Source organism: Molothrus ater, chromosome 16, assembly GCF_012460135.2.
Source record: "Molothrus ater isolate BHLD 08-10-18 breed brown headed cowbird chromosome 16, BPBGC_Mater_1.1, whole genome shotgun sequence".
Lineage (NCBI taxonomy): Eukaryota > Metazoa > Chordata > Aves > Passeriformes > Icteridae > Molothrus > Molothrus ater.
Genome location: NC_050493.2, coordinates 6,943,549 through 6,960,299, shown reverse-complemented (window position 1 = coordinate 6,960,299; position 16,751 = coordinate 6,943,549). Strand labels below are relative to the sequence as shown.

The following is a 16,751-nucleotide window of genomic DNA, read 5'->3' as shown; positions in this document are numbered from 1 at the left end:
GAGGTCACAGCAGAAGGTGACTCCTTCCCCTTGTCAGCAAGGCAGGATGAAGGAAGAGCCTGCTGTGCTGAGCTCCCCAGCATTTCCCTGAGCAGGGTCTGAGGAAGGATCAGGCCAAATGTGTCAGGATGAGATATCCACATTCAGTAGATCTCGTTTCCTACCCTACAGCTCTCAGTTAAAATTCAGCAGTGTGTGCAGAATGGCTCTTTCATTGAGGTCTGTCCATTTGAAGGGTGCAGCACACTGAAGACAATTTCTGGGAACATCCAGTCAGGATTGAATATATCAAACAAAAGGAGCCAAATTCCCCTCCTTGCTTGTGTTCCTCTGCAGGCAGGGATGAGATGTTGATCAGGCCAGAGGGAAAGTTAATTTGTTTGTTAACAAACAAATTTGTTAATTTGTAATATTTGTTTCCAGCAAAACAAGGAAATTCTTAAAATTGGTAGTATTGATTATCAAGTTAAACAATTTCTTACCAAAGAAACTAAAAACCAGCAGTGACTGCAGATTTTTGTTTGTGTTGGTTGAAATGTTGAGCTGTATGTTTGTTAGCAAGATAGACACCCTGGGCTGTGACTTGGGGTGCCTGTTTGCTGCTGCAAGGAGATATTGTGGGCACACAGGGCTGGGCATTGGGCACTCATGTAAAGGGCATTGCTGAGGAAGGTGTTTGCACGTCCAGCTTTCCCTAGGAAGGGAATTCATGTATGTGGAGTGATTGCTAACATGTAATTCTGCTCATCTGTAACTTGACATTGCTTTTGGTGAAAGGATTTGTGAGAATCTACAATGAGCAAGTGATAACAAATTCAATTAAATTATTACATTTCTAATGTGCACATTAACAGGGCATGAAGAAACTTCGATTGTGGTTCCAATTTCATCCCATCTTCTTAATTGTACGTGCAGTAACACCACACCTTGACATTTGCAAAGTGGCATCAGATCACCCCCAGTTTGAAATGTGATTCCCAGCCCATGATTATGTAAAATTAAACTGCTGCATAAGTACATTGGGAGTTTGCAGGACAACCCCTGGATCAAGGGACAAACAATTAACAGCTCTAAGAGTACTTTCCAATTTGTTCTTAAAAGTACATAGAAGTAAGAAATAGCACTGTGTAGACATATGTTTTGGTTTGTTGAGCCTATTTCTGGATACTATTTTCAGCACTTCCATCAGCTGTGTAGTAGCAGACTTCACAAAAAGGTGTACTATAAATCACTCTGGGTGTTAGAGCTGACAGCTTTAAATAAATACAGCTGACAGCTCAAATAGCTGCTCTATTGACAGTATGTGGTCTAAATGTGTTAACAAATGCGTGGACTCAGCAGTTTGGGATTAGTTTAGCAAATAAATTACAAAATAATGCTGTGATCCAGCAAAAAGCACAATGCCTGTGTATCCCTGGTCTGCAGGCTTTGTTAGCACTGCAACAGGCCAGTGGAGCTGTGTGGGAAAACACAACAGTGCAGCTGGAGCTGGGCTCCTGCTGAGACAGCCCTCACATCCCCAGGCTTCTTCTGAGTGGTGTCAGGGAATGTGAGCAGCACTGGGGGTGTCCTGGTGAGTAATGGTTCAATAATGGATGCATCTGCTTTGCAGGACCAGAGATTTCATAAAGGAAAGCAGCAACTTCACAGTAGCTTGGGTTATGATTAAGAATACAAAGTTACTGAGTAGCAATTATTGAGAAATTGCTTTCAGGGAAAACTTGAGATGTTGAAATTGTTTTGTTTGTTTAATGTTACTAGCTTGCATCTGTAGAAAAGCTGGGAAGAAAAGATGAGGAAGGGGCTAGGCAATTAAAAGAATTTCAGCTCTGAAGATGGATTGTACTAATAAGTTAATTATTTCCATTCTGAGCACTGCAAAAAATGAGAATTACATTAAGAATGATGTCACAGTTTGACACATTTAAGGCATGGCATTTTCTGCTTAGAGGTTGACTAAAGCCACTGGGTTTTTTTAAATCTTCATTTTAACTGTTCACAGATAGGTGCACTGGCACAAGGTGCTAGAGTGTAATTGATGTGAACAGGTAATAGCACTCTAGAGACCTGTATTTTAAGGGAATCATAAATATTCTAGTGCTTTCTAAAAATGTATTTTTGTAGTAGTTGTGTCTAGTGAATAATTGTATGCAATGTGCAACTGGCAATTCTGAAAACCCATTGCAACTTGTATTGCAATCTGTAAGCATGATTGCCAGTGATGGCTGATTTCTGACTGCTGCTTTTATTTCAAATTGTGGTGAATGCAGTAGATTGATTATTATTTCCATCCTATTTGTTAAATCTATACTTACAGATTGATTATTATTTCCATCCTATTTGTTAAATATATACTCACAGTGAACACCCCTATCAGTATGTTAAATGGGGGTTAAAATGGGCAGTATATTTAGTTTTTCCTTCCTTGCCAGTCAATAAAACCCTGCCCAGGAGCTTTCTCAATTACAGGAGCCTGCCTGAAGCAGTGGGAATTCTCCATGTCTCTAGGAGCTTTACTGGTGGTGTTTTGTTTTAGGCTAGGGAGCAGACAAGTATCTTTGTCAGTGAATAAAATCTGTTTGAGTTATTACCATCACATGTTTTATAAGACCATTCAAAAGTATGATTTAATGTTTCAGGGATCCTAGGGAAGTGATAAGAGGTTTTAATTTTAAATGTTTCTTCCTACAAGTCAACAAGTTTTCCCTTACTTGAATCTGCTGGGATGGGTGCTGTACTACTGGGTTATTAAGGTTCTTTTTTCCTGATGGAAGGCATGGAAAGATTCTTTAACTGCAGTACTTTGGATGTTTGAGAGATCTCAGAATATCTTGGGTAGGGCAAGTGTATTTTTCTGTTTGGTGACCTGCTCCAGCATCCTGCTGCATCTCAGTGGAGAATAACAGAATTTGTTCTTGGCCTCTGGGTTTCTTTGTCAAGGTCCACAGTGCAAAGGCTGACATTGAAAGGAGCAGAGTGCAACAGCACCTGGAAAATTCTTTATTTTACAGGCATTTGCCTGCCTGATGTAACATGATTAGTCAAGGTCAGGACACTTAATTGTCAGTGAAATGGAGAGCAGTTTGTTTGTTACTTACATGTGAACTACTCCAAGACCCTTCTGTCATCAGAGTGGTTTCATTGCCAAGGACACACTTTATTTCTTGTGACTGTCCTGTGACATCCATCTTGTGCTCTGAGAATGACCATGCTCAGTTCATGGGTCAGACCCTTGGCCTGTGTAAATCTGAAGAGCTCTGCTTAAGTCACTGATACTCTAGAGATTGATATTCTAGAGCATATTTCATAATGTTAAGAAGCAGTATCAAAATCCAATGTTTATTTTTTTATCAGTTTATATTATTTTTGTACAATAAAAGGAAAATTGTGATGATCATATTAAATGTACTGAGTCTACCAGCTTACAAACAACTTGTATGTCAAATTAATGTGTCAGAGCTCACAGTCCTCAATGAAGATCTGAGTGTTCTGAGAACTTAAGCTTAATCCAGAAGGGCTATTGTAAACAGAACCCCCCCTCATTTCAAAAGATGTTCCATATATGAAGATCTGATAAGTTTAAGATCTTGGAGGGATTAACAGTTTTGGTTTAAGAATTCTCATGTTTCAATATAGGAGTCAAAAAAATAGACACAGGCTACAGTATATGATTAATTTTTATTGGATATTTTAAGGGAAGTGTCTGCTAAAGTAGAGGTTAAAACATGGTAAATAGTCCACACAATGAAAAAAATCAGTAATCAGTGTTTCATTATGTTGCTAAGGCAGTGAAAAAATAACAGACACTGTCAAGATAAATAAGGGACTCCTGATTTTCAAGGTTTGGGAGTGTCTCCTGCAGATTCATCCCAGTTCTCTCTGGTTTGGTCCTTTTGAACCTCTAAGCCTGCACCATTTCCTGGAATTCTGTGAAAGATAAGAGAATATTTATATGAAAGAAATATTAACATGAAAGGATTAGGAGTAAAGGATTAGTGGTTTATCAAGAGATTTAGAATGGGAATGAACAGAAAAAAGTTGTCTGATAGATGACCAGGGAAGAAACGTGTGGACAAGAGGCATTGCCTGAACTTCTTCTAAACAACACAGGGACAGGCAGTGTGTTTTGCTGACTTACAGGGAATAATTAAATCTTCAGGGTGGTTTTGGCCTTCTCTCTGCATAATACTGGTCTTGGGCAAAAATAATGGAATGGCTTACGTGGAATTTAAGTAAGAAGTAGTTAAGAGCTCAAGTAAAAAAAATGAAAAGTGAGTCCATGTATTATATTAACTGTTTGTAATGCCTCAGACATTGAGAAGTGTTGATTTAGAGTACAGTCTAAAGCTAAAACACTGTGCATTTCCATGTGGTATGATCCTGGGGTGTTGAGTTAAGCAATAAGATACTGTTATTTTAAAGATCTTTTAAATGTTTGGCTTCCATGTATTAGAATGCCTGATCAGTCCCATCCCTGAGTGACTGTATTAATATACAGATTGCTTCATAAATCATGTGTGTTTATTCTGGCATAGTTCCTAAGGAACTGGATTTAATGCCTTCCAAAAAAAGAAACAGAAGAGTTCTGTCCTGCTAGTGCAGTGAGCTGGGGAATCTGCACGCTGGCACATTCCCTGCATGCTATTCCCTAAGCCCCTTTCATGCTCCTCTGGGCAGCTCACTGCTCTCATGGGGCAAGCTGCCATTGGCTGCAGGCCTTTTGTGTGTGTGCTTTGTCTCCAAAACAGGGCACAGAAATATGGAATTAGGAGATCAGGAGGTTTCTGCAGCGTGCAGCCATTAAATCACAGCAGTGTTTCCACATGGTGAGTGCTGCTTCCTTAAAGAGCTGCTCCTTCCTATCTGGATCTTACCCTGCCCCTGGAGATAAAGAACAACCATCCCTGCACAGATGCTGTTCTGGGATCTCATACTGGGGTTGTGACACTTATCATTCTGTTATCCTTGTATGCAGAGCAAATACAGAGCTCCAAGCTGCATCTTGGGGATGATTTCAGTGCCCAGTGGAATTTCTGTGGGGCAGGAGCTGCTGGAAGTGAGCTGATGTATGAGCTGTTTGTTCTCCTGTGTACAGCTGGTTCTTTTGTCCTTTACATTTGTGTATTCCAAGTGATGCCAGTGCTGCCTTACATTAGAGTAAGTGGGAGGAGAAATAAGGGGCAGTTCCTTTCAGAACAACTTGAAATATGGGAGTGAGTGGCTACAGGAAAGTTCCTTAAGGTTTTTTACTTGCTCATAGAAAAGGAGTTGTAGAGATGAACCTGTAAGATCAGGGACCATTTCCACCTTTTAACAGGTTGGTACTCCAGGGTTTCAGTAAAATCTCTGGGAGTACATTAATGTACCATCAAGATAAAAGAGAATCCCACATCACTCCAAACATCCTGAGGTGCCTCATTCTGTACTTAAAGTAGTCAATACCTTCAGCCCCGATTTTACCATCCCCATCATGATCTGCAGCTGCCAAGAAGGTCTTGGTTTCTGAGGTGGTTAACACTCTGGCTCCACACTCAAACCTCTGAAGGAAATACCTTGGGAGGAAACAACCTGGATTTAGATTTTCACACCATAGTATTTTTTATGGTTGTTGTACAATCAAACAGATAACCATCTCTAAAAAATTTACCACAATAGCCAAGTCCTTAAAACACTGCTTGGTTTGGCAAGCTAAATCTTACTTGTTTGTATTTCTGCTTTAAAGTGCAACCCTGATTGATTTGATTCTGTCCACTGTGAAAATCCAGCCCCAGGGTGCTCTTTTGTTCTATACTGAGCATAAAAGGCAGGTATTACTGATTTTCTATTTTCTGAATGATCTATTCAAATATATCTTTCACAATCTGCTGAAGGTTTATCAACATTTAGCATAAATTGTGTTCACATTTACTGAAAGTTCTGGAATGGAAAAAGTGTTTATTTTTTTTATATCCTCCAAGTAGTTAACAAAATCCTTACTTGAGCTCGTCTTCCTCAATAAAGCCACTTTGATCGTTGTCGAGAATCCGGAAGATCTCCTTGAGCTGGCTGCTACTCTTTTTAGACATCCCACTGATCTGAAAGAATTTTTTGGGACTAAAGGAATCTGGAGCTGAAAATAAATTAATAAAGAAATTAACCCCAGACCACTGCATTCAGTGTTCCTAAATGGTCTGAGGATGATACTTTGTTACAACTTCATTGTTCTAAACATGATCAGTAGGTGAAGCCTGTCAAAGAATGAATGAATTTGCAATAGTGCCCCACATCCTACTAAACATCCAACAAAATCATGTGAGAATAAGCTCCAAATTGACAATATAAACCAGTTATGAACAAACACACTGTGACAGCTGAGTAAAGAGATGACAGAAATCTGTTTGAAGTATGCACTTGTTCAGTATTCCTTTGGGACTGAGTAAAACTTGCCCCGGGTTACACAAAATAAGAGACTTTGAGATTTTGAATTGTTTTCTCACCTTGGCAGTCCCGCAGAGCAGCAGCGATGTCAGAGGGGCTTAGAATGTCTGTAAGGCTCATTTTAAACCTGTGCAAAATAGAACATTGCAAACAGAGTTTTGAAATACAAATGCATCTTACAACAAATGGGGTTTTTCTGTGTTTTGAAGATTACTAGAAGGTCAACAAGAGTAGATGAATCTCATTGATCAGAGTGACATTTCTGGTGTTCCTTAACGAATTACAGGTTTTAGTACATCCTTAAAAATAGCAGTTCAGAAATAATAGTTGTTGATGAGATGGATTACATGAACCATGTTGTGAGCTGATGATCAATGTTTTATCATTTACCTGCAGCCTATATAAATACAGCACATATTTAAGCTCTATGTAACCATTCATCTAACTGATAGTCTTACTGGAATGCACGGAATCTGGCAGCACAAGTAACAGAACATGCAGTTGGAAAACAAAAGGTAAGAAAGTTTACTTCTATTATCTCCCCCAACAGCTCTGAAGAATAAAAAGAAAACTGATACTTATCTATGTAAAGCCCATCCATATGTAATTCCAGCAATTAAAACAAAAACCTTAGAACAATGGCTGTTGTACTTACTAATGATGCAGCTCTGCACAGTAATTTTATTTAATTAATCTCAAGTCTCTGCTCACCTTTAGAGTTTTCTCAGCTAGGTTAAGGAAAAATAGCTGAGGAGATACCAGGCAAAATAGTAATGTTGGCTCTGGCTTGCCACTCTGTCTTATAAAGGATTCAAAAGGTGACAATAACCACTACTTAGGTTACACTTCCATGGATCAAATGTTTGAATTGAGACTTGGCTCAAATTTCTTCCTTAACTAATTAAACTTTTCTTTCTATTTATATCCTAAGATAATATGGACAAAAAGAACAGTTTTTAAAAAATAAATCTACTAGTGCTTAATTAAGTACAACTGTGCCATCAAAGCAGCCTTTCAGCTCCTAGTATGTTCACAGGTAACCTCTGCACCTGAGAGTCACTCTGTGGAAGGTGACTCCAGCAGTCAAATCCTCCTGGAAAGAAATGAATTTGTTTGTTCCCTGGCTCTGTTGATCCTTTGGAATGTATGAAGGAGGTTGGAGATGACAGATCAGAGGTGCCAATGTGTCATTCTGACAAAGATAACTTGTCACCAGGGTAGAGGAAAGCAGGAAAGCGTTTCTAATTTGGATGATCTTTCTGCAGTAAGCCTCATTTTGTATTTCCTGACCATTTTCTGAATTACAGAAACAGAAACCAGTGTCTTCAGTGAGAGAAAACTATGAGCTAGGTAAAGCTGAATAAACTGATCTTGTCATCAGTATTCCTTGGAAGGTTGTATATAATCAGTTGGCCTGCTTAATAATCCATTTTGAATATTTTGAATTGCATGAAATCAATAATAGGCTTACTAGTTGTAGCAAGTTCTATAGGTTGTAAGAATCAGTGGATTTGTTTGTTACTGTGGAAATAGTTGTATATACATTTTATAATACACTTGCACAATCTAGTTCATTAATAACAAAATTTTAATTGTGGGTATAAATAAATGAGAGTTTATTATATATTTCAGGAGTATTACTTTTGGAACAAAAAACCTTAAGAAAATTCCTAACAGCAGATGGGAAGTTTTCCTTCTCAGACAAAAATCTGTTTCCATCTTTAAGGGGGTTTATGTGGGCAAAACTCTAGGATGGAGACCAATAAAACTCACATGTATTTTGGTTAGTATTTATTGTGTAGTAGTCAGTTGTGGTATCTAAACTGATGTTCTCTTACTCCATGAACATAATTTCATTTTTAAACAAATGGAAATAGCATGGTATGCCAAAGAGGTAATATTTTTATTGTAGCAACAGTTACTAATTATACTGTGGAGCAGAGTAATAAATATATCTTAGCCTTGATGTAAATTAATGGACTACAGTGGGTTTACTCCTGCTTGGTTTCATGACAGTGAGAAAAGTGTAAATCCTAGCAAATGTTCCATAGCACTGTTTGAATTGGGATAGAGAAATGCAAGGTATAAGTAACACAAAAAGCAGACATAATTTAATGATACTTTGAACTTTCTTGCTACCTATTTTGGATGTGAAGGAACATGGTATAAATGACAAATATTCAGACTTACCTTTGGTCCCAAGTGCAGCTGGCCAGGAACCACCAGGCACTTGTTCTATTGCTTCCAGTAGGAAAATTTGTTATGGTGACCTGGAAGAACACGTTAGTGGTAAACCTAAGAACCCTGGGCTATTGTAAATTAGCACTTTGTGATTAAAATCAATTAAACAGTGCTGATTTGTACAAGCTGAAGCTCTGATCACAGATCTTTTGGTGTCCTTTCCATTTATCTTCTTCATTCAGTGCTATATATTCATTTTGCTTTCTGCCTGAGATTTCCATGGCATTATGATCTGTCAGGCAGTGCCTGTGAGGATGAAGTTCATTCTGTGCTTTCTCCAGAACTATCCTGAAATAATTTTCATTCTCTTAGGTACCTTTTTACACTCTTTTGTATTTTCTCCTTTATGATCATCTCAAGTTAATATGAGTTTGAGCAGAAGGGTTCTTGTCTTACTGCCAGAATGTTTCTAGAGAAAAACCCTGTGTGCCCTCTGTGCCAGTGCCATAGATGTTCCTTTACAGGAAACTTCCTTTGTTTCTGCTGGCTCCTACACAGTGCTCATGGAATTGCTCTTTTTGTCTGTGTTTGACTTGCCATGCAACACTAATTCTTGACAGTTTATGAGAACAAGGGAATTGAAATGGAGGAAAATGACAAGATCAAGGTGAGCATATAATGCTCGAGCTCAAAATGGATCTGCAACTAATTTGGGCATTGTTTAAAAATATAGGCACCAAATGTTCAAAGAATGACATCTGGTTACCTCATGCACTCTGGCATAGCAGAGTGCTGAGCTGGTTTTATGTGCATTCAACAGTTGTAGAATAGCCAGAATTAGTATTATATTAAAATAGGATCTCAAATAAAAGTGAGATAATTGCTATGATAGCTTTTGAAGAGATCTTTTAATGTTTGAAATTCAATGCTGGCAACAAAAGTGATGCTAGTCCTGGCTGAAAGATGGTCTACAAAAGCCTAAAAGAGCTGAATTTCAGAATCAAGTTGATGTCACTGTACATTGATACAGGTGGGAATCTAGGGTTACTGGGTTTTATTTATTCATTAATGACACTTCATCTGAAGTACAGGTTTCCCTCCACTACAATTAAAATGCAATAATCAGGGGTTAGAATATTAAAGGATATTTTAATGAGATAATCTATTTTACATCTAAATTATCTGCCTGTTTTCCTTCTTTCTTGGTTATGTGTTAACTTAGGTGTTTGTAATTACTTTATGCATTCAAAAACTAGAGATCTATGGGAGGGTTTTTTAAAAAATGCTATACAAACAATGTAACACTATAATGAAAATACCAAATAAATCAACCAGAACAACAGCTGCTAAGTAATGAGCAGTTAACAATAACTCAAAATCTGACACAGAATCTTAGTATTGCACAGTTTCCAGGAATGTTTAGCACTCATTCCTATGAAATTCAAGTAAAAATATTAGTTTTTGTTTGGTTGTTTTGGGGATTTTTTTTTCTTTTGTTCTACAGGAGACATCTAGAAGTTCTATTGGGTTGATCATCTGAATATTTATGTACTTGCATACCTAGTGTTGTTTTCACCTGAGGTGTCTTTATTAAATAAAATTAAAGCCTTTTTTTCAGCCTTCCAAAATGAAACTTCAAGGTGTTATTCTGAGAAATACAGAATATTCATGTTGATAAGTTCCTGCTAAGGTTCTAGGTTCTTTAGGAATCTAAACATATGAGACAATTGTCTTCAAATCAATTGCTATTTACTTCTCTAGGTATAGAGGAAAGCTGTGTTTTGGTAAAGCATTGACAGGTTGTGGACTGGTCTTGTACCCTTTGTGCTCTGCTTCGCATAAAGTACAGAGTTAATTAGCAGTGGCAATCAAGCAAAGCTGTGGCAGATGCAGGAGAAACATCAGCAGTTGTCTCAGGTGAGATCAGAGGAGAGGTGTTAACCTGAGACCAGCTACAAGAGTGTAAAGAGATGCTGCAGCAGCTGTTCTCAAACCCACACAAGTCCATCTTTCAGCCCTGCTTGTGTCAGGACCAACGGTATCATGATCCTGGATAACAGATTCTGCCTTTGTAATGAGTTTGGAAGTAACTAAAATAGATACTCAGTAACCCCTGTGGTTGATAGTAGTGTTGATGTCTCAGTGGTGACAGCAGAGAATCTTCGTGTGTTCACAGCCATAATCACTGAAAAGGACCTTGACAACAAAATGAATTCAATCCTGCCACTTCAAGTTGTCTCTTAGGGCAAATGCTTTAATCCTAGAGAAATAAAGAAATCATTACAGCATTTAATTGGAATTGTTGCTTGGCTGTTTTTAGCAGAGAAGCCTGAGCACGTGCTGTAGTATTTGACTTTTTTGCTGCAATGAAGGAGGCAAGCCAGGCACCAGTGACAAAGCTTTCTTTCCCTGCAGCAGGTAGAGGACATTACCTAGAGCACTGAGCAGAGATCTGGACTAGAGAACCCACGATACAAGATAGATTCTGCAGCACAGTGGGTCTGGAGCTAAAGGAAAACAGGTACCTCTCTCACCTTAGGGGAAATCCCATGTGAACTTCCCTCAGTTCAAATTCTGCTCTTACCAGTCTGTGGGAGTAAATTTGATTTCTGTTTGAAAATGACAGCAGAGTAGACTAACATAGCTGAGTAATAGTGTCACTAATTCATAGAGTCTGGTCTGATAAACATATTTTTTCACTTAAAAAGCTGTCCTGGAAGATCTCTGACAGCATTTGATTTGTGTTTGTCTTTAAAAGCACTTGGAAGTTCTTTTGAGACACAGTAATGCAATTTTCTGTCTCTGACCCTAAATGTAATTGTCTAACATGTTTCTGTCTGCTGTCAGCATTATAGACAGTGTCAGATGGAGCCATCTTTAAAAATCTACATTGTTCAGGGTTCCTTTCTATTTTAGCAATAACTGTGCCTTAATGTTGGAGGTTATGAAATAATCTGGATGCTGCTATTGTGCCATGTAAAAGATAAGTACAGTTCTACTCTACTGTTACCAAAGGCTCTTTGCACATGGCTGCATTTCACTGTACCCCACAGTGTAAGGAACCATGGTAAAATAAACCAAATTCCAACCTCCTCTGTATTCACTGCCTGTTCTCTTTGATTTCAGTGGGATTTCAGCCATTAATTTCAACAGTAGGAGGATGTGTAAGCCTTAGTGAGGTTTGAAGTAAAATTACCCAGTAATTAGAGTTAACTTCATTGTAAGTAATCATCAAAAATCGCTTGTTTAGCAGAAATGGGCTAAAGAAAGGAGGTTCAGACAAGCTGTTAAAACACATGCACCAAGCATGTGACAAAATTCCATTGACAAGAGGCAATCCCATATTTAAGGTCTCAGACCTCCAAATGTCTGATTCCAGCAGTGTTGTTCACTCTAAGGGAGCTGTTTGGGAGTCTCTGTTTGTGGTCAGGCAGCAGGATTTCCAGCTGAGGCACAATTTGAAGAGTTTTCTTAAATCCCATGGTAAGTAGTAACAGAAATTTCACAGTACCTGACTGCCCATGTGAGGAAGAGAGGAAAAGAAATTGAGTGAGTATATTCTTGTGCAAAGAAAACAGCATTTTTCTCCTCTGATCTGTTAGTGGTAATGCTGGAAGAAGGAAAGGTCTAAAAACCTCTCTAGTCACGAGCTCTTAACTTTCTTGGAGTGATCACTGAAGCTGATACCAGACTTAACTTGTCATGAATTTTTTACTGTTCTTAATGGAATGGTAAGTGGTGAAATTGTCTTAGATTTGTAGGCCTAGCAGGCTAATCAGGGTGGAAGTAAGTGTGGTTAAATAAAGGAGCTGCCTGCTATCTCAGAAGTTATCTGAGCTGTCTGTGCCTTTCTCTCTTATTTAGCCATTAATGTTGGTACAATGCTTGAAAATGTCTGGGTGACCCATATTGCACAATGGAAACATAAAACATAATATCAGCTGAGAAACAAAGCATTTTCTGACAATAATGAGAGCTTTTAGCCCTGCAGTCAGGCTGCAGTTATTAATTCTGCAAAATTCCCTTTTTTAATTGCTCTTCTGAGATGACATTGAAATAATGAATGTCAATTTGCTTGATGGATGCTTCTTTTTTCACTCTTATAGAAAATTCTACAATATTAGGACCTGATTCATTCATTAGAGTTAATGGAAATATATTTTTGGCTAATATATAGAGCATGAACACGTTATTGAATATTCATTAAAGTCTTGTAGATTGCTTTAACTTTGTGTAATATGATGATTTCCCCAGCATTGTATTGATATTTCCTTCCTTCTCCATAATATCTCATCATAAATATGTTGTGCATCAGAACCACAATAACATCAGCAGGAAATTTTGAACTTAAGATTTTTGATTTGCAAATATTGAAACATCTTAAATACCTCCAACAAATACAGTATGAGACATTCATATCAGTTTTTGCAAGATTATTGTCCAAGAATGATTTTCAAGAGCACCAATTTTTTTCAAAGAGCAACTGTAATGTTGGAAGTATAATGTTTGGGATGGTTAAAGCCATCTAGACTTTTTTAAAGGCTGTTTGGCCGTGTGTTTATTTTAGTCTCATATCTAAGACAAAACCCTGATACACTGTGGTGTTTCATTAGGTACTATTAGCAATGAGTTCATTTTTATAGCCCAGTTTGATTTCTCTGTGTGTTTATACTATGACAAAATTGTGGTGCCATCATCACCCCCATGCTTTTCAACCAGAACCCTTACCTAGTGTACAAAATGAACTTCAATTAGTGAGAACCTACTCAAAATTCTGCATTCTCCCCATTCCTTATGTCTGTCTTCCTATTTCAATCTGTCTGTAAAGAAAAAAAGATAAATTTCTTAGCAGTTTTTTATGGCACTCTTCATTTTATGATACTTTCCTTACAAACATTGATGCATTTTACAACCCTGTGAGATGTGGGCCTTGTGTTATTCTCAGTGCTGAGAAGAAAAGCAGCAGAATGTTGATTATTTAGGCAACATTCCCCCATTTGCTCTTATGGAGCACTGGGACTGGTGCTTTTGAAGTGCTTTTTGCAGAAGTGGCAGGTGGGACACAGGAGAGTTCTGGAATTCATTCGAGCACACAGAACACTGTTTTAGCTTCTCGGCAGTGGAACAATAGTGCCATCGGCTGGGCATGAAGGTGAGGGATTCCTTGGGGAATTTTGAATGTATTGCTATTTCAGAAATCCAAGTTAGTCCTGGATCCAGTTGATCTTAAATTGATGACTTAATTAGTGCAAGCTTCTGCAATGTACTTAGTCTCTGAAATACAATCACTTGCATAAAGAAGGACAGAAAAACATATGGAATATTAAAACACCTCTTGATTAAATACCACTGCTACTGGTTACCAGAAACAGGTTTTACACCTGGACATTTTATTAATTCTGAGTTTTTTTACAACATATGCTAGCTGTTTATGCAAATATCGAAAGTTCAATGGCCCACAGAGATGCTTTCAATTTCTCCTCTTAATATTTATGTTTATGTCTTTAATGCCCTAAATTCAGATGTGAAGAGTGGATTCCAGTTCAGTCCCTCAGTGGCAGAGACCTTCTGCTTAAAACACCTGGCAGCATGGCTTCAGTAGTGCTTGTACCACTTCAGATGTTTTCCAGCAATATGAAACCACTTGCCAACAATTGTTCATGACCTTTCAGGGTACAAAATGTGTAAATAAATGGCAGGTTTGCAATAGGAAAGATTGTTTAAGGCACATATGTCTTGGTCTTTGTCTTGACTGCTGACTATGATTTGACCAGTGCTTGAAACTCTGAAAAAGAAGAAAAAAGAGTAATAAAATGGGACCTCTGTTTGTAATCACAGAGCCCAAAATTTCTCTCCTAATTCTTAGAGTTAAAATGGGAAACTAATGCTACTTCCTCTGATAATCATTCCTTAAAGGCAGCACATTGTGTATTCCTAACAATAGGTACTTAAGGCAAAGGAAGTGTTGCTTTTAAGTGTCCCATTGTATCACAGTTCACTAGCAAAAAGCAGTGAAATTATAGACTGAATTTAGGTTCCATTCCTGAAAAAAACGTCCATAGATGAGAAAAGGGACTTTTCTGACCACTTTAGCCAGGGGCAGAGTAGAGACCTGTTTCTGTGTCAGATCCTGTCTATAACACAGACCTGAGCAGATCTGAGCAGCTCAGCATCAGATCCATAACACCCAGTACATGGAGCAGGGCAGGTGCCTAGAGCTGCCTTTAGGAAGTCTCAAAGGCAGGTGTTATCATTTTGATAAGGGCAGTCTTACCATCCACTCCAATTTTACCATCTCCATCACTGTCCCCTGCTGCCAGGAATGCCTTGGTCTCAGCGTCAGTCAAAGCTCTGGCACTGGCTGAGAAATTCTTCAGGAAAAGTCTGGTAAAGGTGAGAGAGCAAATGAGAGAGACATAGTACTGAAAGTGTCCAGGGTTTGGGTTGGTAATAGCTGCAAAATTTCAAGCATGATTCAGTTCTTGAGAACTATTTCAATGGTAAAACTTCCTCTAACTTTGTTGAGAGTGAGGGTAGGAAGTAAGAGGATGCTGCTTCACAGCCTAAAAAAAAAATCCTTGATGACATCTTGGTTTCATTGAATTAAAAAGACAAAATTAAATAATCCTCTGTAGTGGCAGGATTCATCTTCCCTCCCTTGTTATCTTCCTTCTTTCTCCTAAGATGCAGAGTCTCAGCAAGAGTTTCTCTAAGCTTACTTTTAACTTCAAAGTCTGATGAATGTGATCTGCAAGGTAGAATTCATGTGACAGAAGAAAGATGAAAGAAAAATGGCCCTTTGAATTCAATCTGGTGAAAAAAATCTTACAATAATAAATAGCAGAACTGCTATTTTTACCTTCACAGCCTGTCAGTTATTGCCATATGAAACAAGTATTTTCAGTGCTGTCAGAGAGTTTCCCCATTGTGATCCAGCCTTGCCTTTGTTATTTGACTTGCAGCTCCTCCAGCACCAGCACTCACAGGTGCACAAACACATGATTGTCTCCCATCCAAAGGGGGAGGAGGAAAGGGAATATTTCTGATTTTATCATGCATTTTTAGTGATAAACCACAAGCCTGTTGGTAACTTTTTTTATTTACTTACTTCAGTTCCTCTTCCTCAATAAAGCCACTCCTGTCCTGGTCAAGAATTCCAAAGACTTTGGCAACTTGGTCTTTGGACTTGGAGTTGAGACCCACTTTGACAAAAAAGGTTTTGTAATCAAATGAATCAGCAGCTGAAATAATCAGATGGAAACAAGGAGAGATGAAGAAAAGTAGTCAAAAACCTGGAACCAAAAAATTAGCTTTTTGATCAAAAAGCAGCAAACTATTCTGCAGTACAGTGAGGGTAATTACAAATACCAAGTAACAGTCTTTGATTTTCCTGATTTTATATCAGATAAATGGGATTTTTCCATCAATGATGTCTCATAACTAGGAAGGTAATGAAATAATGACTGTGGTCTTCAGCATGCAAGAACATACCCTTGTAAATAGATACTTCACTGAAAGACATATTTGTAGAACTTGATGATAAATGTTTGGCTTATATTGAAATCAGCAGTAGTTTTATTATTATTCTCTGAAAAAACAGGATTTCTGACGCAGGATTCAGCCTTTGGATTTTTTAATCCTTAAAATTGCTGCAATGCACAAATGATTGTGGGTACCTGTAGCTTGGTTGGCCAAGATTAAAATTTGCATCTGTTCCATTACCTTGAGTCATTTTTCTCTTTTTAGTAAGAGAGATTTTTCTGTTTCCATTGGAATTGGGACTTTGGGGTCGCAAGGAATTTGATAGATAAACTGCACAGCCAAATTTAAAACATAAATATTACCTTGACAGCTCTGTAGACCAGCAGCAATTTCAGCTTCTGTCAGGATACTGGAAAGAGCCATGCCAAGAATACTGCAAAATGAAAAATACTGTTGGGTAGAGTTGGGTGGAGTTGCCACTGCTCTGGCTCTCTGAGCTATGGAGGTGGCCCCGAGGTGAGCCCAGGTGCCAGGGCAGAGCAGGTGAGCTGCCCTGCAGGAACCAGCTGCTCCATCCTTCAGTTCAGACATACATTGTGCATCTGAGTATTTCCAGTTAAATCTTCAGGTGGATGAGCTGAGGACAAAGTCAAATGTATTTCTAGAACTTC

General features: G+C 38.3%; 2 protein-coding genes across 2 annotated transcripts; both read right to left on the bottom strand.

Annotated features, from left to right (window-relative positions):
- Positions 1-3,901: 3,901 nt before the first annotated feature.
- On the bottom strand, positions 3,902-6,537 carry LOC118692571 (parvalbumin, thymic CPV3). The gene is made up of 4 exons (XM_036392482.2): positions 6,477-6,537; positions 5,977-6,109; positions 5,443-5,552; positions 3,902-3,927 (listed from the first exon to the last, which is right to left on the bottom strand). Exons 1-4 carry the CDS (start codon positions 6,535-6,537, stop codon positions 3,902-3,904), a joined length of 330 nt encoding a protein of 109 aa, XP_036248375.1.
- Positions 6,538-14,357: 7,820 nt separating this feature from the next.
- Positions 14,358-16,539, bottom strand: LOC118692572 (parvalbumin beta-like). Its single transcript, XM_036392483.2, has 4 exons — positions 16,443-16,539; positions 15,707-15,839; positions 14,873-14,982; positions 14,358-14,383 (listed from the first exon to the last, which is right to left on the bottom strand). The coding sequence occupies exons 1-4, from the start codon at positions 16,501-16,503 to the stop codon at positions 14,358-14,360; spliced, it is 330 nt and encodes a 109-aa protein (XP_036248376.1). The 5' UTR covers positions 16,504-16,539.
- Positions 16,540-16,751: the final 212 nt, after the last annotated feature.